The sequence below is a fragment of the Trachinotus anak genome, unplaced genomic scaffold (genome assembly GCF_046630095.1).
Source record: "Trachinotus anak isolate AG129_WGS33_773 ecotype Australia unplaced genomic scaffold, CSIRO_AGI_Tana_v1 ptg000014l, whole genome shotgun sequence".
In the NCBI taxonomy this organism is placed as follows: Eukaryota; Metazoa; Chordata; class Actinopteri; order Carangiformes; family Carangidae; genus Trachinotus; species Trachinotus anak.
Window position 1 is genome coordinate 13,479,408 of NW_027273865.1, and position 21,642 is coordinate 13,501,049.

A 21,642-nucleotide genomic window follows, 5' to 3' on the forward strand; every position below is an offset into this window, starting at 1 on the left:
AATTATATCTATTACAGTTTTTCTTTATTTCCTCAAGCCTTTCTAAGGTATATCTCAATCTTGGAAACTTTCTAACCAGTAAAAAACAAAGGGGAACTGAAAGTAGCACACCCATTCTCAGAATTCTGAATATCAGCTGAAATGTATCTCCGCTCACGCTGAGAAAAATAGGGTAAAAATAATAGGTGAACAAATAATGAATGATAATAAATGACCACAACGAACCACAGTTTACAGTGTCGAAAAATTTAAAAATAAATGCTTAGTCAAAAGCCCACCACAGTGAGATGGGGGTATTTTTTTTTAAATATACAGAAATTATTATTATATAGAAATTCTTCTAGCTATTTGTACTTACAAAGCATTATTTAATTTTGGTGTACTTGTTGTATTGATAGCATTAAAGTACAGCTTGAGGAATATGTCTCAAAACAAGCAGTACTTCTAGATGCACTACTCAGTTTTGCACAAGCACAAACCTTTTACATGGCCTAAGGTGTATAATATATATAAAATAGTTTTCAAAGTCTTTCCTTAAATTTATCTTTTCACTTTAAATGTCTTCTACCTCTCAAGATTGTTTTGTGCTGCTGTAACATTTAAATTTCCTCTCTAGACATTAATCAAGTCTCGTATTTACACTTCTTGATATAAATACAGCAAATCTGAAATTACTTAATTAATTAGATTATTAATTATATTAATTATAATTATGTTAATTATATATTAAAATGCATATATAATATAAAGAATTGTATACTTAAATTCTCTGTGCTGACTCTTTATTTAATCCTTACTTGGAAATTCATGACAGTCATGTGAAACAACATGAACAGGAACTGCACGAGAGCACATGCATTTTCTATTTTTATTAATCATCATCACACACCCATAGATGCAAATATACTAATACTGCCCCAATAAGTTACATTTAAATAAAAGACAGTATTAAGTTACCTTCTCCCATGTGATACAATAACAAACCTATAAGGTTACAAACATGTTTCAAATTTTTTAAAATACCTCATAAATGGCTTTTGCATACAGTGCAATGAAGTTATTCAAGCTGTCATTTGCATTAAAAGCTTTTAATCAAACTAAAATGTGAAAGCAACGGCACACTGACTACACTATTGCAATACGAACTAAAAAAAGATTTGGCTCTAGCAACATAAGGAAATGTCAGCTAATGAGCAAAGGGAAAAAAACTGTCCCTTTCACATTATTCAAACATACAACTCTCCCAGACATTTCAAGAGTGCCAAATACAAAGATTTGGCCCAAAAACGTGTGGCAAAAGCCCCGAACACTGTTTTCACCAATCCTTTATCCTTTCAACTGAATATAGCAATTACTTCCTTCATTAAATGTATTTCTGAATTAAGAGCTTTAAAATTAAGCTGAAGTGCTTTAAAATAAATCAAACTCGTATGGGGCTGATTTTTATGTCTTGTGTTTACAGAGAAACTGTGTCATCTTTGCCTTTGTTACCTAGTTAATCCTAAACTCTGAGCGAGCCAAATAATATCATTAGTCTAAAAACAGATTTTTTATTTTTTGATGGGACATGCTTATGACACCCTCTTGAGAAGATGGGTGAACAGATAAACGTTTTACTATCCAACCATTAGAATTCATGTAACATGTCTTCAAACAATTTAACAAGATTACTACTGTAAATATTACAGGATTAATGTCTCCTATTGCATCCAGAAGAATTGATACCTGCCATTCTATAGAAAAATAACATCACTGTACATCCAGCTTACAGCTGGAGTGAGAGGTCTGGCATGACAACGAGACTACAATATCTTCACGCACAGCTGGAGGACTTCATGATTTATCGACATTAACGGAACTTGTCCATGCAACACTCACTCACCCACACTTGCCCGCATGCACAACTGCCACACACATGAACAGCTTTTCTCTCCGGATATTTCTCCAGGGGAATACACAGTAAATACAGCAAAAGTCATTAGCATGGGCTGGAGGGTTATTTTAAGAAGGGGAAGTTAAGTGTTGAATCATTCAGATTTCTCCACTTCATTTCCCAGAAATACATTTTGCTGAAATATACTGTTATATAATTATATCTCACTTGGGCAGTAGGGCTCTATCTCCTCCACTTAACATTTTACACCTGGAGACGTCACAACATAATGACAAAAACCTTGTCTGGAAAGTTGTGAATAATGACAGAAACATGTTTAAAAATCACATCCCACCATTTATCCTGTTTGCACAAATGTAACAATAATAACAAGGATGAAGAAGTACTGAGGTACTGAAAATGCCATTGAGGTGACTGACTCAGATGTTTTGGGATGGAGTCAGTCTGCTACTTTGCATGTAAAGGAGCCAGTTCAAGTGGTCCCGGCATCTGATCAGGATGCCTCCTGGACGACACTCTGTGGAGGGTTTCTCTGCACACCCCACTTAGAGGAAGCAACAGCGATTAATAGCCTGGGAACACCAATGGACATGGTAGGGTTAGAGATACCAGTACAAGCTTGTTTATCCTGAAACTGCACTGAAACTGTACTAGAAGCAGAACGTCAGGGCTTCGCCATAGAACCAGGACAAAATGCTTGGAGTGTACTTGGTCCTGGCACTCTTCCCAAAGTTACCTGATGTTACAGGAATTTGACATTTTGTAAAATGCTTGCAGATAGTTAGATGAGAATATTTCTGCCACTCATTTTTATCCGTTAAATAAGAAACTGGAGCCAGGAGACGGTTAGCTTAGCTTAGAAGACTCTACAGGTAACTCTGTCCACAGGTAACAAAATCATCTACTATCACTTCTAAAGCTCACAAATCTGTACAAAAAGTGAAGCGACTTGTCAATTTTACACTTCGGTTGCTGTACAAACAAGATATGATGTATTACCTGTTGAGCTTTACAGGTGCTGGTAGGTGGATTTTGTGACTTTCTGCTGAACAGACACAAGTGGCATTAATCATCTCTTTTAACTATCTGCAAGAAAGCTAATATGTGCACTTCCCAAAATGCCAAGCCATTTTGCTAAATCAGTCGTTCCATTACTTTTCAAGTTATTTTCAGGGCCTCTGGGACAATGGATGGAATTAAGATGGCTGGAGTGGAAATGGGATCCATATCAAATGGCTGCGGTATGTGCATACGAACAGCCAAGTTTAACACTAAGGAAAAGGGGGAGGGTGGAGTAAAGCCTCTAGATTTTTTTCAGAGCAGAGCTCTTCATGTCACCCAGCAAACACTTGTGGTTGCAGTGGCGGAGGCAGGAGCTCATTCTCAACATTATCAGAGTCTATTGCTGATGGTGCTGCAGAAGTCCCACTAGCTGTGGTTGCAGTAGGGTTTTGCGTCTCTGGTGGAAAGCTCTCCAGAACGCTGTGCACCTTCTGTTCCACTTCATCTGTCCAGTCGATGAGGTCGCTCTCCAGTTGGCGAGCCTTCTCCATGACGCGCTCCTGCCTCTCCCCGAGCCCTGTGAGCAGGTCCAGCCTTTTGTGGACCTGAGTGAGAGCTGCGCTGCCTGGGGAGCAGGAGGAAGCTCCAGTGGCCTGTGGCCAGTGGGGGGACGCCTGGCCTGACATGTACAGCTCAAACTCCTCAGAACTGAGGTTCAGAGACTGACCGTCCAGCTTCTCAATGAAGGCCACTGCACAGCACTGAAGAGAGGGGACGTAGAGGTTCATTAAAGAAAATCTGTCTGTTACATGATACTCACTTAGACTGGAGTGGTGAACATGACGAACAAAAATATGATAATAAAAGAAGGTGTTGACCAATCAGAAGACAGATGACACCAGACCAACAGCAGAGCAAATAGCTGCAACATTTTTAAGACTTTTAAAATCAAGATCAAGGTGCTAAAACTAAACCGTCATGTTGGTGACCAACTGGGGACCTCTCTCCCCTCATTTGCTATTATCTCCATTATATTTTTTGCCAATAAATAAATAAAATGCCAAAAAACAAAATGATTTGTGTTCAAGACCATTCAAAGTGCCTTTTTTTTTTTGGAGATTTTAAGACTTCTCAACTGACTGACTGACTCACCAGGAGGTAATTTGTAACAAAGGGTTGTAGTTGATTTTTTTAATCTGTATTTTCCCACTTTGCTACCACAGCTTGCAGTAAAGCAAGAGTGTTCAAATTAAGCTGCAAGACATGTTTCACAAAATTTCGACATGTATGGGGCTGGGTACATTGCATCATGGTCTACAGAGACCGAGAACTTGTAACTCTGCTGCCTCTTACATCAATTTTTATATGAGAAGGATTTCAAGATGAGCTAGACTGGTACCAACATCTGACATCTAGGGTTTATGTTACATACACTGAGATGCCGGTTTATTGGGTACACCTAAATAAAACTACTACTGTCTAATACAACAGTCCTGTAACTTAATGATCAGTTCAGTAGATGTAATTTGTGGTGCTGTTACGCTGTATTGCATCACACAGAGAAATGTTTGTTATTCAGCTTAGGCTTGTTGATAAAAACTAAATGAAAAAACTAATATAAAAGACTTGTTAGAATCACAATATAGAATATAGAAGCATGTACTCATCTCCTACCAAATTAGTGAAGTAGTAACCATCCTCTCCAGTCATGAGTCTGCTGGGGTTGCAGAAGCGGGTGATGTATTGGATGTTGGACTGCAGTCGTGGAGGGTTTGCTTTCAACACAATGTAGATGAGTGTGGGGAGGAAGTCATCTGCAGACGCGGCCTCTTTCTTGCTGACTTTGATTGCGTTGAAGATGTGCTTGCTGCAACGAGTGATGCACGCCAGCTTGTCCTTCGGCACACGCTTCGAATCCATTTCAATCACATCTGGTATGATGCAGAAATTTTAGGAGATAATAGTGTTCATCTGAAAATCCCACTGGATCGCTACCACTAAGATAATGAGGTGATGTCCTACTGTGGGGCTCTGGAAAATAAACCTAAAGAGACTTACTTGTGATGGCTTTTACTACACTGTCAGAAGCCTCAGGGATCTCCTCATCTACAGGAACACACAGCATCTCAATGGTGACCCAGTGCAAGGCCCTGAAACAGAACATGATAACATTTTCAATTTTAGTAACTAGATGAAATCATTTTACCTGCAAACGTGTTTCCTTGTGCTCTAAGGAAATGTAGAGAAATTAATGACAACTTGCACAGAATATTTAAGCATTATAACAACTTTTGGTTGCTGACCTGATTCTCTTCTGAATGGCCAGGTCTTTCTTCTCATCATCTGTGGTCTCGGGACAGAAGACTTCCTTGTAGAGACGAGTCATCATATACTTCTCTACTTCATCCATAACGCTCTCTACATGATCTGATGAACCTAACAAGAACGAAGAACAATAATATATCAGACAAAGACATTATTCACTGTATGTTAGTGACATTCACTGTTTATGGCTGGTTAATCTTGAGTGTTAAGCGAGACGCATCAGCAGCAGTGTTTAAAACAGTGAAAGAGTTAAACAGTACCTTTGAACTGGGTCTGTAGACGTTCTGAGAGGTTCTGGTAGAAGTCTTGCACACACTCTGACAGCTCATCAGCACCCATGTCCTGTATAAAGGGAAGGGAAATACACATTTCATCTCAGATTAAATTTCATTTCATTTTAAAAATATGACAATGTTACAGGGACATATCAAAATCAAGCCCAAATATGACAATATAATACACTGTGCCAGATTTTGATATTGATTGTGTTAACAGTTTAAATGTAGCAATTACTAGACAATTTAAAATTGACAAATACTTAATACGTAACAAACAGAACTTCAAAAAACTTGATAGCATAAAGAGCACTATTATATAAATATTTATTATTATACATTTAATATGATTTTTTTCAGTTGAGGCAACAATGTGTGACAGCCAGCATCTAAATGAAGCAGTCAAGGTTTCACCACCTGTAGGACAAATATTCAAATTAACTGTCATGCAAAAAATAAATATTGCTGTTAAGCACTATTGCTACATTTTTAGCATTTCAGGTGAAGCAAAGAAAATTTCATTCTGTAATTGTGATGTTGTAAAGAGAGACGTGTTCAGTAATAAATCAGGACAGGTGGTAATGAAACAGTATAACAGATAGCAGACACATGGCACACAAGCTGCCAGCGTAATGAATTGAAAACTATCAGTGTTGTTATATCTGCTAACTGTCTGTCTTAAATGCTGTTTGGACCTGTGAACTTACATGGGTTCTAGAAGTTTATTTCACCCAAAACACAGAAAAACTATTATTAATACACTTAAGCCCTTTTGAGTAGAAAAAAAACCCTGCTAACACCTGACTCTTGTTGTCAAATGACTCAGAAGTACTCAAGGGTATTTACTGGCTCTAGCTCCAATCAACAGTGATGCAATGTGACCCCGAGGTGAACAGGCTATGTTTCGCCCTTTTCTGTGCTGTGACATCTTTCAGAGCACACAAACACTGTGAACAGACCTATCACTGGTCTAGCACAGTGATATTAAATCAAAAGTGTGAGCTGTGCTCCAGGCTGCAAGAGTGAGCACAGCCCCAAAATAAGTTTTAAATACACACAATCACTGACCGAAGCGTCTAACATGGAGGTCCTGACACTTACAGGAGGCACCAACATGGGGATGCAACTTATCCTATTCACCAGTCTGCACGGCAGCTAGCAGCTCACGCTTTGAATCTGTGAAGATATTCCCACCCCTGCGTCTGTATGTGTGTATATGCCGTGTAACTGCATGTGACAATGTTGCTCCCTGCAGTTGTGTGTCTGTGTCCTCTCAGTCCAAAAAGAAATGGCAAACTTGTCTGGCAGTGTGAAAGGAGTCAATCGCCTCTTTTTATACTCACTCGCTTATAGACCATGCTTTCAGTGAAGGCCCGGCACTGTTTGAAGATCTCCCTGCCAGACTTCAGAGGCTTGAGAAAATCAATAAACTCTCGTGTTGCGTGGTCACTGTCCACAGAGGAATGTTGGCTTGCAGAGGAGCTTGGGCTGGGGCTGGACTGTGTGTCAAAAGGACCACCATCTTGGGGCAACATTTAATGTTATTTTAATCAAAGCTGCAACCACGAGCAAACAACAAACACAAGCTGCTGTCTAATAGTTTCTTTTAACCCCTAAAATTGGTTCCATAAAAGTGATGAACTGACATTGAGTCAAATTAATGATGAAGCTAAATTTCTCAGCAGTAATGGGAACTTTAAAGACCATAAGCAATATATGTTTAATAACTGCCGTTTCTAACAGCTGCATATGTGATAATATAAGTACATACCTTTTTTTGGTGGTGTTTTTGTGGAAGGAATAAAAAACTTTGTGACTGTGTTAACTTTGCTGGACTTTTCCTTAGTTTTTCTTTCTTCAAACTTGCTGAAGGGTGTGATGGTAGGCTGTGATTGGGCCTTCTGATGTCTGCTTGCATATGCTTCCTCTTCCTCTCTCTGCAGCCTGGGAGGGAAAACACAATACAGTTATAGTACTTGTCAGACAGACGAACACCAGAGCAAGGCAACAAAACGAGGAGGTGAAAGAACCTAAGACACAGTATTTGCCATTTAGGAATGATTGTGCACAGGACACAAGAGAGACAGACAGACCTCTCAGCAAGCGCCCAGTCTTCTTGAATCTGTTTTTGCCTTTCTCGCTGATTTTCCTCTCGCCAGCACTTCGAGCACAGACCCTGCCAACCAGTGTTGCCATAAAAACCACATCCTTTCTTGCAAAGCAGCTCTGATTGGTCGAGATGGATCCCACGCCGCTGGCTCATCATTTTTCACCTAAATCAGGAGGACTGCTGGGGGGGAACAGAGGACAGAAATTACAATTACAGCCAAATCCGTGAGTACCAACTGCAAATCAGGGACCAAAACTATGTATTGCCTTGTGTACAAATAAGAAAGCAAGTCCCGGTGCTCACTAATACATTAACTCATTAAAGCCATTCACGGTTGTTGACTAGTTTCTGCAGCGTTAACTTGTGACTGAGGTCAAGTCCAAATGTCAACACATAGCACTGATCAGACTAACCTGCTAATTTGGGTAAAACAGTAGTTTAATGTAGCCCAATCCAAAGTGCTTAATCAAAGCCTTGTCTGTTCTAGTTGAATTTATTATTCAGGGGTTATTAGTTACATCTGGTGATAGCGAAAGGCATATCAACTGGTTAGCATTAGCTAACTAATAGCCAGTGACTGCCTCTCACAGACGTCGACTGACAGAGCATTAACGCTATTCTTGAAACAGAATATCCATTCAAAACAGCGTTGTTCCTTGGTTACATTTACTGTCTATAATTTCTGACAGATGATTAGACTGTTCTTGTCACACATAAAAACACGATATCAATCAGCTAATCTACAGCTAGCCACCTAGTCTATACCTACGCTAATTACAGAGCTAAGCTAGGAAACGAGTGAAATTAACACTTCGGTAATGAAGATACTCTGGGTTATGAATTCTGTGTCAACATACAGTCTCATTCGCAGTGTCAAAGCTGTCGAGTAACGTTATCGTCGCTCCAGCTCCAGTGTACTATTGGTGGATGTTTACATTAGCCAAGCAGCTAGCTTCATCGCCAGCCATTTTGTCTGGCAGTTGTTCTTCTTCGCTGACGTGTTTTCTTCTTTGGAATGTTATAAGTCAGGTGACGTGCTTTAGCGCCGCCTAGTGTTACCATGGTGAGGGAGGGAGGCGGGGCAGCTCTGACTCCCATCCCGTCTCCTGTCAACATCTGGAGCCAGTGTTGCCAGATTGGGGCGGTTTTCCGGTGGTTTCCACTTGAGTGATGATGTGAAGATGCTGTGTGAGGTGAAAAGGACAGGTGCGTGCAGGTGAACAAGAACTTAAATACTGTAGTTTGGCTGCACATCATCAACAATAGAAACAGTGGCAGTTCACACAGCACAGCTCATGGAGGAGATTAGGGCAACAACTATTAGTAGGAGTCATATCTCAAACCTGAATAGCCTACATAAACACATACAGACATCGCAAATTCACGCTGTTAACCCGCTTAAATGACAGAACCAGACGCTCCTTACACCAGCAGAACTTGCCTGATAATCACGGTGGTTTTAAGTTTTCTTCAGTTTAAAAGTGATTAATTGATCCTTCCCGGTGCATTCACGGCTACTTTGCAAACAATCAACTTCTAATAGCGATTTCGGTTATTTAATTTCCCAAAACGAAAGAAATAAATGCTATAGAAACGGATCAATAAAACCCACAGCACATTGAATCCACGGAAAAATAGCCTATATCTTTTAAAAATATAAGCCTATATCTGTTCATGTAAGTGATGCAAGTGAGGACTTTTAAAACCATTTAAGCATACTGATATTTAAGAGCATTATATAGATTATAGGATGGACTAAATGAAAATAAAAAATTCGGCCTGTTTGTGTTCAGGACTGCCATTTCAGCCAAATCTGGCAACACTGAAACCGCCTACTGGCAAGAGGGTTGTTTTCTAAATGAACTTTGCAAGCTGACACATATGAGCCACACAGCAATAAGAAAACAATCTACAATGACCATGCTCTGACCTAGACCTGAGTGAAATAACACAATCTGATTATTAAGCATTCCAGTGAAGTCTGGGTCGACAAATTTAAAAGACTTTACAGTAGAAACAGAGTTATGCCTCGCTTTGACTCATTCCTCAAGTACGAATAGGGGAGCAGAAAGTGTAGCTATAGGAAACGATGGATGGATAACAGAATACACACAATAGTGATGATACATAACTTAAGGGAAACTAGAGGGAAATTAATGCAATATAAAATTCTGCATCAGTTTTATTGGACACCATGTTGGCTTTTCAAAATAGGATTAACTAATACCAGTACATAGTTATGTAAAAAAAAAAAAAAGGATAGCGGGGAAAGGACTGGGGCATTGGGAGATTGGAGGTATTGGTTGGTTTGATTTCCAATCAGAAGCTTAAATGTAAGACAATACAATACATTCTTTACTGAATTATCTAGTTTGATTTATTTATTCATTCATTGGTTTTTCTGCATCTTGTCAAATATCAAAGAAAGTGTGTTCACAAAATGAGAATGACTGCACATGGTCTGGCAGCTAGGTCCGTCCTGTTTATGAAGAAAAGACAACACTGTAAATAAAGACTGCCCATAAAGACTGATTTAGGTTGACAGTTTTCTTCTTTTTACACGGCCACAGGAAGTGTTTGTTGAAGATTAGGTGGCAGATTACAGGTCATGTAATGTCAGTAACACCTAGTTTCATTCTATCTCTTGTACTTCATAGAGATTGAATGAAACTAGGTTTTACAGACCTATTTCCTCTGGCAAAAAAAAACAAACAAAAAAAAACAAACAAACAAAAAACAAAAAAAAAAAAAACCCACATGTTAAATGTCCTGAGAGAGTACAAATTATACCATGATGTCACATCCATGGATCACATATGACATGTAAGTTTCATTTTTACACTAGAAGGGAAACACAGCAAAGAAAAACACACTCACACTTTGTAGGAGACACGCTGAGTAGTTACAGGAAGTCATTGACCATTTCCAGAGAGAGAGAGAGAGAGAGAGAGAGAGAGAGATACAGGTGTTACTCTACGCCCTCTATGGATGTTTCAAAAGCCCCTGGTTCAAGTTTGAGTCTCGACAACTTCAAGTGTTGTTGAAGATCAGCCGACTTTGCGCGGCACCACCGGAGCAGCAGCTCTCACTTTAAGCCTCACTTTGTCAGCCTGCGGTGCTGAAAGTCTGCAGTGTGTCGGAGGCGTGAACCAGGAAACATCCGTGGACTGGTGCGCATTACGCACGCGTTCCCGACTCACAAGCTCCTGGGAATTTGAAGCTGGGAAGTTTCCGTCTGAACTTTGAAGACTCCTGTTTCAACAGTGCTGTTTGAGACGCGAGAGCAGTGCAATGGCAGGTAAGAGTTGACGGTCTAAACGCACTGTTACGGTGTTATGCATGTTGGCGGCAAAATGCAGGCGCTCAGTGAACTGAACAGGCTACACGAACCGTGTCTACTGACGCTGCTCTGCATTATGAAGGCGCCGAGGAGGACAGGGCTGGCACATGTGACTTCTTGGGCTTTCGAAGCTTTACAGCGAATATCTGTCCAATTAAAGTCTAAATGAGGATATTCTACATTTTCTTGTGTATGCCACGTACCCGGCCAGAGTTTCACTTCGCTTTCGCTCATGCCTGCCCTGTTGGTGCTATTGTTTAACACTTGTTAAAAAAAAGACAGACACAATAATATGATACAGCCTCTTAAGGATTTCAAAATAACGATTTACAAGCCTTTTGTATCAGATAAAACCTTTGTGATATGTCCTGTATTGTATTCATGCCCGCTTAGTGTCTGTCGTTTAATTGTTTGTTCAGAATGAATGCAGATCAAAGTGAGCAGGTCAGCCCATGAGGCCCATTTTTTTATTTAATCTAAGATGATTTCCTCTGACTATAAACCATACGTTATGCTGAAACCGGATCATACTGATGGTATAATAGCCATAGTTTGGAAAACCACGGTCATAGCTGACATGAGGCTTCTTCTGTACAGGAGGGGCACCAATCATTGAAAACATGGAAAAACATCAAACACATAGAAATATTAAATATATTAATTATTATAAATGGCCAAAGGTCAACTTCGCTGTGACATCATAAAATTCTGCAAAAACACCTCTGGCCATTATTCAGTGCTGTAACTCAGGAAGGGAAGTTCATGACTATATCTCCTGAAACTTAGCTGGTTGGTAGAGGCAAACAACTGCAAGGCAGTGATTCTGGTTTTGGACAATGTGGTTTGTATTGTTGTTGAATTGCATCACCCTACTCATATCAATATGTATTATGCAATACAGTTGAACAGCACCACAAACTACATCCTCTGAAATGATCTGCAGTTGAATCAACACCTCTCTAAAACTGTTTTAATGAAAACTCAACATTATAACCTTTGGGCTGTTCTATTAGACTGCATTAGTTTTAGTTAGGTGTTTAAGTGTTGCTGAAATCACAGATTTATTGTACATAATTTTTTGGTTTCCAGCTTATAAACGTTTAGACATCTTTGCGTCACTATCCTGATGTGTGAAAAACATGTATGTCCAAAATTGGTGATTTTGAATTTTGCAGATGAACTGAAGTTAAATGTTGCTGAAACTGCTTTTCTTAGCTTGTGAAAAATTGATGTTTCGGTGATGTAAGGTTTTCACTGACCAGCAGCGTTTTGTAAATATTTCTGATATTGTCTTAATCATAACCCCAACCATTTACTAAAAACACCTTAAGAGGTACACAATTAGGTTGTGTAATCACTTTTGATCCATATTCCATCTTTAAGATGAGGAGCTTGTAAGGAAAACATTTGTGGATAAGGTTACTAAAGAAGTTAAGCTCCCGGATCACATTTTAGAGGAATGTATGGTGAATGATGGGGAGCAAGAGTCAATACCTGATGAGGACAAATTACAATATATTGCTTCATATTATTTCCCCTAGATGAGGAGCTTTCCAGGGTGAGGACTGAGTTTGTGGAGAGTGTTTCGACTGATCTGATTAGGCAGCTCCTGGACGACCTTTTGAAAGATAAAGTTGTGAACGATGGGCAGAGAGAGTCAATACTTGAGGAGAATCCTACCAGAGGAGAAAAGGCGCGCTCCCTAATTGACACAGTGAGGAGGAAAGGAGAAGAAGCAAGCAGGAAATTTATCGCTCACCTTCACAGAAGAGATCCTGAACTTTACTCTAAACTGGGCCTGGACCTGGGGCTTCTTTAAGCAGGTGAGTTGACATATTTCAACCAGGGAGAATTGCATCCTATTTTCATTCAAACCAATACTGTATTTTGACATTGTCATGATCCCCAGGTCTTGTGCACAAACACAAATACCTCATTTTGTTGTGTTTTGTTGTTTCCAGCTGCAGAGCCACGGACTAAGGAGGAATGGTCAACCACGCTCATCACTACCACTAAGGAATTCTGGGAGAAGAAACAGAAAGATAGAAATGTTAGTCATTCCTAAAAGCCATTATGAATTAAAAAGTCTCATTCTGTCCACTTAAACATTGGCTGTAGGCCATATCTCTGTGATTGTGTAATGACATATATATGAGATGCCTCTTTTTATTAAGTTATATCAATACACTGGTGCTACACTTCATTTCAATAGCCTTTTAACATTGTCCCAATTTACCTGAAACATACTGACTGCAAGAAAATGTCTTAATTTAAAAAATGTAAACATAATTTCAGAACAATTTATGTTTATTTTGGTACAGTGTTACACAATACATGTTTTCATATTATTTTTAGTCACAGTATATTAGTATTTCAAATTTCATACTCTTATATTGAAGCCAAGCTGAAACACATGTCATTTCTCTTACTTTTTGCTTTTTGGGGTACGCTTCCTGTTTGATGCTGACCACACCCCCCCATGTGATGTCAGGAATTATGTCAAGTGACTTTGGTCAAGTGCTTCTGTAGCGAGGTCTCAGCACCAATTACTTTGACCTGACACTTATCAAGGCATAAGTTTTCTGCTGTTTTCTTATGCTGTCCCAAATTACCTGATGTCCCAATACACCTGAATTCACCCCAGTCCCTTTTGCAATAAAATAATTCTGTAATTTCTTTTCATTCATAGATTTTATAAGAAAAAAATAAACTTGCGTGCTTATTACTTGCTTATATAATTCATTTCTGGTGATATCATAATGAAACTCTTTTAACATTTCCGCTGTTGCTTAAACTGAGTAGGAGTTACAGGAAGTCATTGACCATTTCCAGAGAGAGAGAGAGAGAGAGAGAGAGAGAGATACAGGTGTTACTCTACGCCCTCTATGGATGTTTCAAAAGCCCCTGGTTCAAGTTTGAGTCTCGACAACTTCAAGTGTTGTTGAAGATCAGCCGACTTTGCGCGGCACCACCGGAGCAGCAGCTCTCACTTTAAGCCTCACTTTGTCAGCCTGCGGTGCTGAAAGTCTGCAGTGTGTCGGAGGCGTGAACCAGGAAACATCCGTGGACTGGTGCGCATTACGCACGCGTTCCCGACTCACAAGCTCCTGGGAATTTGAAGCTGGGAAGTTTCCGTCTGAACTTTGAAGACTCCTGTTTCAACAGTGCTGTTTGAGACGCGAGAGCAGTGCAATGGCAGGTAAGAGTTGACGGTCTAAACGCACTGTTACGGTGTTATGCATGTTGGCGGCAAAATGCAGGCGCTCAGTGAACTGAACAGGCTACACGAACCGTGTCTACTGACGCTGCTCTGCATTATGAAGGCGCCGAGGAGGACAGGGCTGGCACATGTGACTTCTTGGGCTTTCGAAGCTTTACAGCGAATATCTGTCCAATTAAAGTCTAAATGAGGATATTCTACATTTTCTTGTGTATGCCACGTACCCGGCCAGAGTTTCACTTCGCTTTCGCTCATGCCTGCCCTGTTGGTGCTATTGTTTAACACTTGTTAAAAAAAAGACAGACACAATAATATGATACAGCCTCTTAAGGATTTCAAAATAACGATTTACAAGCCTTTTGTATCAGATAAAACCTTTGTGATATGTCCTGTATTGTATTCATGCCCGCTCAGTGTCTGTCGTTTAATTGTTTGTTCAGAATGAATGCAGATCAAAGTGAGCAGGTCAGCCCATGAGGCCCATTTTTTTATTTAATCTAAGATGATTTCCTCTGACTATAAACCATACGTTATGCTGAAACCGGATCATACTGATGGTATAATAGCCATAGTTTGGAAAACCACGGTCATAGCTGACATGAGGCTTCTTCTGTACAGGAGGGGCACCAATCATTGAAAACATGGAAAAAATATCAAACACATAGAAATATTGCTAACACCTTATAATAACAAACACATGTTTAAGTATGATTTCATGCATGAATTCATGCAGGATGTATAATGAGTTCCTGTTCCTCACTATGAAGAAATGACCAAGTTCATGTGATTAGTTAATGCTTAATGTATCATTAATTAATGGTTGTTAACTCACAGTTGCTTCATTCACATTCATTTCTGTGCATAGTTTCAACATGTTTTTTTTTTTAAACATTGCCATTCATTCAGTTGCCTGTTTAGTAGGTACACCTGATTAAAGCTACTGCAGTGATGGAACTTAAAAAACAAAGTTTACTGTGGTATAAATCATCACATCTATGTTGTAGCCAGAGCTGGAAGCAACACGGTTTTGGCTTTGTGAATATGATATCTCAGTAAGGCCTTGGGGGAATTTCTTCAGATTTGGCACAAATGTCCCCTTAGACTCAAGGATGAACTGATTAGATTTTGGTAGTGAAAGGTCAAAGTTCAAGGCCACACTGACCTCATGTTCTTGTCAGTATAATATTTTAGGAATGCCCACAGGGAATTTAATTACATCTGGCACAAACAATCACTTGGACTCAAGGATGAACTGACTAGAATTTGGTGGTCAAAGGTCAAAGGTTAAGGTCATGTTGCCCTCACAAAACATGTTTTCGGACATACAAATTCATACACTAATTATGACACAATTTAACTCAAATGTCTAAGGATAAAATGAAGTGATAACATTTTCAATCCAAATGGTCAAAGGTCAACTTCGCTGTGACATCATAAAATTCTGCAAAAACACCTCTGGCCATTATTCAGTGCTGTAACTCAGGAAGGGAAGTTCATGACTATATCTCCTGAAACTTAGCTGGTTGGTAGAGGCAAACAACTGCAAGGCAGTGATTCTGGTTTTGGAAAATGTGGTTTGTATTGTTGTTGAATTGCATCACTCTACTCATATCAATATGTATTATGCAATACAGTTGAACAGCACCACAAACTACATCCTCTGAAATGATCTGCAGTTGAATCAACACCGCTCTAAAACTGTTTTAATGAAAACTCAACATTATAACCTTTGGGCTGTTCTATTAGACTGCATTAGTTTTAGTTAGGTGTTTAAGTGAATGATGGAGAGCAAGAGTCAATACCTGATGAGGATAAATTACAATATATTGCTTCATATTATTTCCCCTAGATGAGGAGCTTTCCAGGGTGAGGACTGAGTTTGTGGAGAGTGTTTCGACTGATCTGATTAGGCAGCTCCTGGACGACCTTTTGAAAGATAAAGTTGTGAACGATGGGCAGAGAGAGTCAATACTTGAAGAGAATCCTACCAGAGGAGAAAAGGCGCGCTCCCTAATTGACACAGTGAGGAGGAAAGGAGAAGAAGCAAGCAGGAAATTTATCGCTCACCTTCACAGAAGAGATCCTGAACTTTACTCTAAACTGGGCCTGGACCTGGGCTTTGACCAGGCTGCTCCACCAGGTGAGCTGACATATTTCAACCAGGGAGAATTGCATCCTATTTTCATTCAAACCAATATTGTATTTTGACATTGTCATAATCCTCAGGTCTCGAGCACAAACACAAATACCTCATCTTGTTGTATTTTGTTGTTTCCAGCTGCAGAGAGACGGACTAAGGAGGAATGGTCAACCACGCTCATCACTACCACTAAGGAATTCTGGGAGAAGAAACAGAAAGATAGAAATGTTAGTCATTCATAATAGCCATATCAAATATCTCATCTGGCTTAATTGATAGATTGACTCTCTGCTATATTCCAGCAAGTTTGTTGTTTTGCATCTCAGTTTACCTCGTCTTGACAGAAAGGTGCAGTTTAACAAGTGGAAATAAAATAGTTTTCTGTGATCTTACATGGTAGAAGACATATGGTAAAATTTTGTAAATTTTTCTTCCTTTAAATTTATTTTTCAGATTTACCCTGTGACCAAAAATAATATTAGGAGCCGTGTGGCCCTGCTTATCACTAATATAAAGTTTACACATGAGCGATTAAACAGAAAGGGAGCTGAGAAAGATGAGGAGAACATGGAGAAACTGCTGAAAGCTCTGGGATACGACGTGATAAAGCACACAAACCTCACTGGAAAGGTACTTGTGAAAACACCTGTTAAATCAGAACATTTGATTGAGAACTGACAATAACTGATGCCTGACTTTTTGTGTTCTCCCAGGAGATTAATGATGCTGTAATGAAGTTCTCTGAACATGAAAAAGTCAAAGCCACAGACAGTGTGTTGGTGGTTATCATGTCTCATGGGAAACTGGGAGCTGTCCTTGGTGTCAACTCAAATGATAGTGATGAGACCCCATCTACCCCAGATGAATTCCCCATCAACGACATTTACAAACACTTAGGCCCAGAGAAATGTCCAGCACTGCTGAACAAACCCAAAATCATCATCATCCAGGCCTGCAGAGGAGGTGATTCTCATCTGTTCTTGCTGATATTCCAAACTTAGTTCAAATTAATTTAAGAGTTTGCTAAATTAATGTAATGCTGAAATATGTCCTGGTTTCAGCTGAGCGTGGATCTGTGCTTCTTTGCGATGGTGCAAAACCAAGTGTCCCACAGCCACGTCCATCTGCGTCTGCCACTGAAGAAAACATAGAGGATGACGCTTTGAAATTTGTACACAAAGAAAAAGACTTCATTTCTCTTCTCTCCTGCACCCCTGGTCAGTTTAACTGAAATATCATCAGATCATATTGTAAAGATCATGACATAGTGAAGATCTTTAGGGATAGTTACCTCACATAGTAAAAACTAAAGGTATTTTCTGTTTGTCGTGCAGATACTGTCTCATATAGACAACCAGAACACGGGTCTATTCTTATCCAGTATATCGTTGATGTATTCAATACCTCGTCCCATGAAGATGACATTGAGGAACTTTTCAGAAAAGTAAGTTTTGCAAGTCTAAACTGTTGTAAACCTGTTCTGAGTGTAAAATATGCATGTATAATGAGTATGAATGGCAAGTAAAATCATTAATGAGCGAACATCTCCACAGGGCAGGCAGTGATGATGTTCTTTGATTTATTAGAATGTCTGTTTCAACCACACAGGTCATGCAACGTTTTGAAGATTTTTCTCCTGGCTGCAAAAGACAGATGCCGACCAAAGAGAGGTGCACTCTTACAAAACGCTTCTACTTCTTTCCAGGTGTCTGAGACAGGACTCAATCCTGTTCAACACAGATGTTGTAACCACATTTAAAATGATACTTTCAATTCTTTCAAATGTTCTACTCAGTGAATAGATAGCCGGCAAGGGGTCAGGGCCAAAGCCACTGTATGAACTGTCTCATAAGACTTCTTGTTGGAAAGCTAATCAAAAGACTACAAAAAAAGAGACTGGAAAATGACCACATATAGATGCAAATGACTGCAGACGTAGAATGATTACAAAGAGAAACATTTTGCATCTCTGTCTTGGTGTTTGGCCCCTTGGTAGGAGCGCTGGGGGCCTTTTACATAGTTTCATAATTTGAGCAATGATAAACCTGAACTTTGTACGATTTGGACTTAAATCCTTGTTTTTATATGTTTATGTGTTCTGCCAGTGTGTCCATCTTTTGGAATAACTGAACTTGGACATTTTATCAGCTTGTAGTCTGTGCTTCAGCAGGTTTGCTCACTCATGAAGTCCATGAAAGAGCAAACCTGTCGACAGTCAACTGTGTCCTTTTGAGAAAAATAAGAAATTGAATGATTACGTGCACAAAGCTCGTAATTCAAACAAAATTTAAAGCACATATTTTTAAATTGCAAAATTATGAAATCACTTTGATTCACTATGTTGCCAAGACAACATGTAAAACTGCTTTAGTCACTTATCAACAACAGAAACTATAAGGCAGAGACCAACGGCATAAGGTATATGATAGCTGCGGTAGGTAGTGATAGTGGTTATAATTTTATATGCATAACCAAACGAAGTATAATCAAGCTCACAATTAGGTTCTTTAAAACATCTATGCTTAACCTGTTAAGGATTTTTTTAATGTCTGAACTTGGGCCAGGATACAATATTGTTTCTTTATTTTGCTACGATACCCACATTCAGTGCACTGATGAGTCAGATGGGATGTCTTGAAAATATTTTGTTTGCCATGCTAAAACATTTCTCAGCGGTGCTGTTGTGGGCCTGTTATGCTCTCTGAGTATGTGAGGCAGGGCAAATTCCTCGTAGCTACAAGTTAATGTAGTGAAACACACTGTAACTTGGTTAATCAGCAACCAAAGGACAAAGGTCTCAGGCAAAGACATTAAAGTGCTTGGTGCTGTGAAGACTGGCACTGGCCACACTCACACACTGTGAGCAGAGGCAGAGCAGGGGAGCAAAGTCTGGACACTTTCCTCAGGTTTTCACCTGATTGTGCATAAATCGTGCATATTTTCTTCAGACAGATGTAGCCACATTTGAAATGGTGCTTTCAATTCTTTCAAATGTACTACTCAGTGAATAGATAGCGTCTGATAAGACTTCTTGTTGGAAAGCTAATCAAAAGACTACAAAAAAAAAGAGACTGTAAAATGAGCCCAAACAGATGCAAATGACTGCAGACGTGGAGGTAATTTTAGCACTTACTGTCGGTTTTTACATATTTTTTACATTTTCTTATGACATAAAGTTATTTTACTGTTTCCAGCCTTTATTGGATTTGAATTAATCAGTTTGTGTGGGGCCCACTGCCTGGTTTCTATTTTATGCTATTTATCTATCTATGTGTGACAGTTATTAATCTCAATTACTTGTGTTGCATTTGCTTGCTTTGTGGATCAACGCTGATCAAGGGGCTACAATAGCTGTGTTGCTTTGGATTTGATTCTTATTCCCATCTTTTGCAATTGTGTATCATATATTATTCTATTTTTAAGACCACACTAGCATAAGCATTGTCCTCCCGCTGCACATTGTGCATATGACTGTCTGTGTCCTTCAATAAAACTCATTGACCTATGGATTCTCTCTCCTGCCCTGATTCTTTTACCAAAATCATATCTGCTGACTCAAACCAGTTAAAATCTCCAAAGGCCATTATCATTTTCCTATTATCCTTGAGAAAATTCTTTTCAAAATAAAATTCTTGTGGTTACAGGAAATACCTCATTAACTGTCTTAAAGGAGATTACAGTATTTGGACTAATCACGTTTCCTTGACAAGAACTGAATAAAAGTCACTGAAGGCAGCAAAAGACAGCAGAGGAAACCATGCCGGAGATAACAGTTGAACTTGGCCTTGTACTTAGAAATTTATCTGATGTTACAACAGTTTCAATGCCTGGAAGAAGCATTTCCACTGTGTGCGTGTGTGTGCGTGCATGCGTGGGTGCGTGCGTGTGTGTTTGTGTTAAAAAGCAGCCAAACAGGAAAACCCAGCATTACCTGCCAACATACTGTGAAAGCAGAAACACCCTTTACAGAAAACACATTACTTTACAACAATGATTTTCAACAACTATGACCCTATTTCTGTTTTACATTTATTCTGTATACATTTATGAAATCTGAATTTATGCCCTTAAATAATTTTCAGATTCACCATGTAACAGAACAGTCCATTAGGAATTGTGTGGTCCTCCTAATCACAAGAGAAGAAATGTAACTGATAAGAGATTGAACGGAAAGAGCTGAGGATGAGGAGAACATGGAGAAACTGCTCACGACTCTTTGATACAAGGAGTTGAAACTAAAACATGTTTTTGTCGGTTTGTCTAATCATTTGAGCGATACAATCACTGATGTCTGACTTTTTGTGTCCTCACAGCAGATTGATGAAGCTCTATTAGATTTCTCCAAACATTCTCAACTCAAAGAGACAGACAGCGTGTTTGTGGTTATTTTAGTTGACATATATGAAGGTATTTTTGGTGCAAAACATCTGAGTACCTGCGATAGTGGAATTATTGGTTGTTTAAAATAGTCACACACGTGTACCAGTAAATTTGAGGTCAAAGAAAAACATTCGTACTTGTAGATCTTTTTTTTCTCTCCTGCAAGTACAACACAACAGTTACACCTTCTGAAATTTTCCATTGCAGGCGCACAAATCCTGTTTTACAAATCACAGATAAAGAAAGTCATACGCTCATATTTTCGCTACAGTTGCTGCAGTGAAAGTGGTGCAAAACACATTCACACATCCATATCAAATAATGTGAAGTCATGGACAAAATTTGCACATCTAAAAATCAGAATGTGAATTTGCATGGAGAGTTGCACATCTGTAAAATATTTTCTCTTTTTCTTGGATATTTTTATAGCACAAACACAAGTCAAGAACTACGACTGCTTGAATCTTCCGTTGTGAATCTCAAATGGCAAGTTCTGCACTCTGACTTCTTCATTTAAAATATCTCTGAGAAATGTGGAGTAAAAGTGATTTGTACCTGTGGCACCTCAAGCCACGTGCACCTCATAGTAAGGCTGCATTAAAGGTACAGTTTACAGCAATATGAATACACTTATGAATACTGTAGTATATGTTAACAATGCTCTGAAAATATTGACAAATATGTTTAAAAAAAGGCCCTATCTGGCAATGGTAAGGGAAGTGATGAAAAAATTATTTGATCATTTTTGATAAATTGATCAATTCACTGGATCAGCACCAAATTGCAATGGGATCTTCCCTGGGCCATGTCCCTGGGCACCCTGCCACCAAGTTTGGTGCAAATCATCTGCTGATAATCTGCTGACAAATGAACAGACAAACAAACAAACAAACCAACAAACAGACCTGGGTGAAAATGTAACCTCCTTGGCAGTGGTAATAATTATAATGATATTG

General features: G+C 39.2%; 2 protein-coding genes across 4 annotated transcripts; one reads left to right on the forward strand and one right to left on the reverse strand.

Moving 5' to 3' along the window:
• Positions 1–850: 850 nt before the first annotated feature.
• LOC139632083 (rab5 GDP/GTP exchange factor-like) lies at positions 851–13,747 on the reverse strand. 3 transcript variants are annotated; one of them, XM_071496826.1, is made up of 10 exons: positions 12,879–13,747; positions 8,464–8,790; positions 7,590–7,786; positions 7,268–7,440; positions 6,840–7,018; positions 5,482–5,563; positions 5,200–5,332; positions 4,955–5,046; positions 4,571–4,827; positions 851–3,657 (listed from the first exon to the last, which is right to left on the reverse strand). In XM_071496826.1, the coding sequence occupies exons 3-10, from the start codon at positions 7,760–7,762 to the stop codon at positions 3,229–3,231; spliced, it is 1,518 nt and encodes a 505-aa protein (XP_071352927.1). In that variant the 5' UTR covers positions 7,763–7,786; positions 8,464–8,790; positions 12,879–13,747; the 3' UTR covers positions 851–3,228. The 3 variants fall into 3 exon arrangements, with proteins under 3 accessions (XP_071352927.1, XP_071352926.1, XP_071352928.1); XM_071496825.1 differs by lacking the exon at positions 12,879–13,747 and adding an exon at positions 10,484–11,327; XM_071496827.1 differs by lacking the exon at positions 12,879–13,747 and having other exon boundaries at positions 7,590–7,783; positions 8,464–9,365.
• Positions 13,748–14,003: 256 nt separating this feature from the next.
• Positions 14,004–19,813, forward strand: LOC139632087 (caspase a-like). The gene is made up of 8 exons (XM_071496829.1): positions 14,004–14,145; positions 16,016–16,306; positions 16,445–16,533; positions 16,760–16,936; positions 17,020–17,269; positions 17,368–17,523; positions 17,641–17,750; positions 17,915–19,813. Exons 1-8 carry the CDS (start codon positions 14,139–14,141, stop codon positions 18,017–18,019), a joined length of 1,185 nt encoding a protein of 394 aa, XP_071352930.1. The 5' UTR covers positions 14,004–14,138; the 3' UTR covers positions 18,020–19,813.
• The last annotated feature ends 1,829 nt before the right edge of the window (positions 19,814–21,642 follow it).

What these genes read in the sequence shown, in the direction of transcription:
- LOC139632087 (XM_071496829.1), top strand. An exon ending in AGAAACAGAAAGATAGAAAT is followed by an intron (nt 16,534 to 16,759) that starts GTTAGTCATTCA and finishes TTTATTTTTCAG; the next exon opens with ATTTACCCTGTGACCAAAAA. An exon ending in CATCCAGGCCTGCAGAGGAG is followed by an intron (nt 17,270 to 17,367) that starts GTGATTCTCATC and finishes TCCTGGTTTCAG; the next exon opens with CTGAGCGTGGATCTGTGCTT.
- LOC139632083 (XM_071496826.1), bottom strand. Translation starts at nt 7,762, where the DNA reads ATGATGAGCCAGCGGCGTGGGATCCATCTCGACCAATCAGAGCTGCTT. An exon ending in GACTGGGCGCTTGCTGAGAG is followed by an intron (nt 7,441 to 7,589) that starts GTCTGTCTGTCT and finishes TTTCCCTCCCAG; the next exon opens with GCTGCAGAGAGAGGAAGAGG. An exon ending in GTTACTACTTCACTAATTTG is followed by an intron (nt 3,658 to 4,570) that starts GTAGGAGATGAG and finishes CCCTCTCTTCAG; the next exon opens with TGCTGTGCAGTGGCCTTCAT.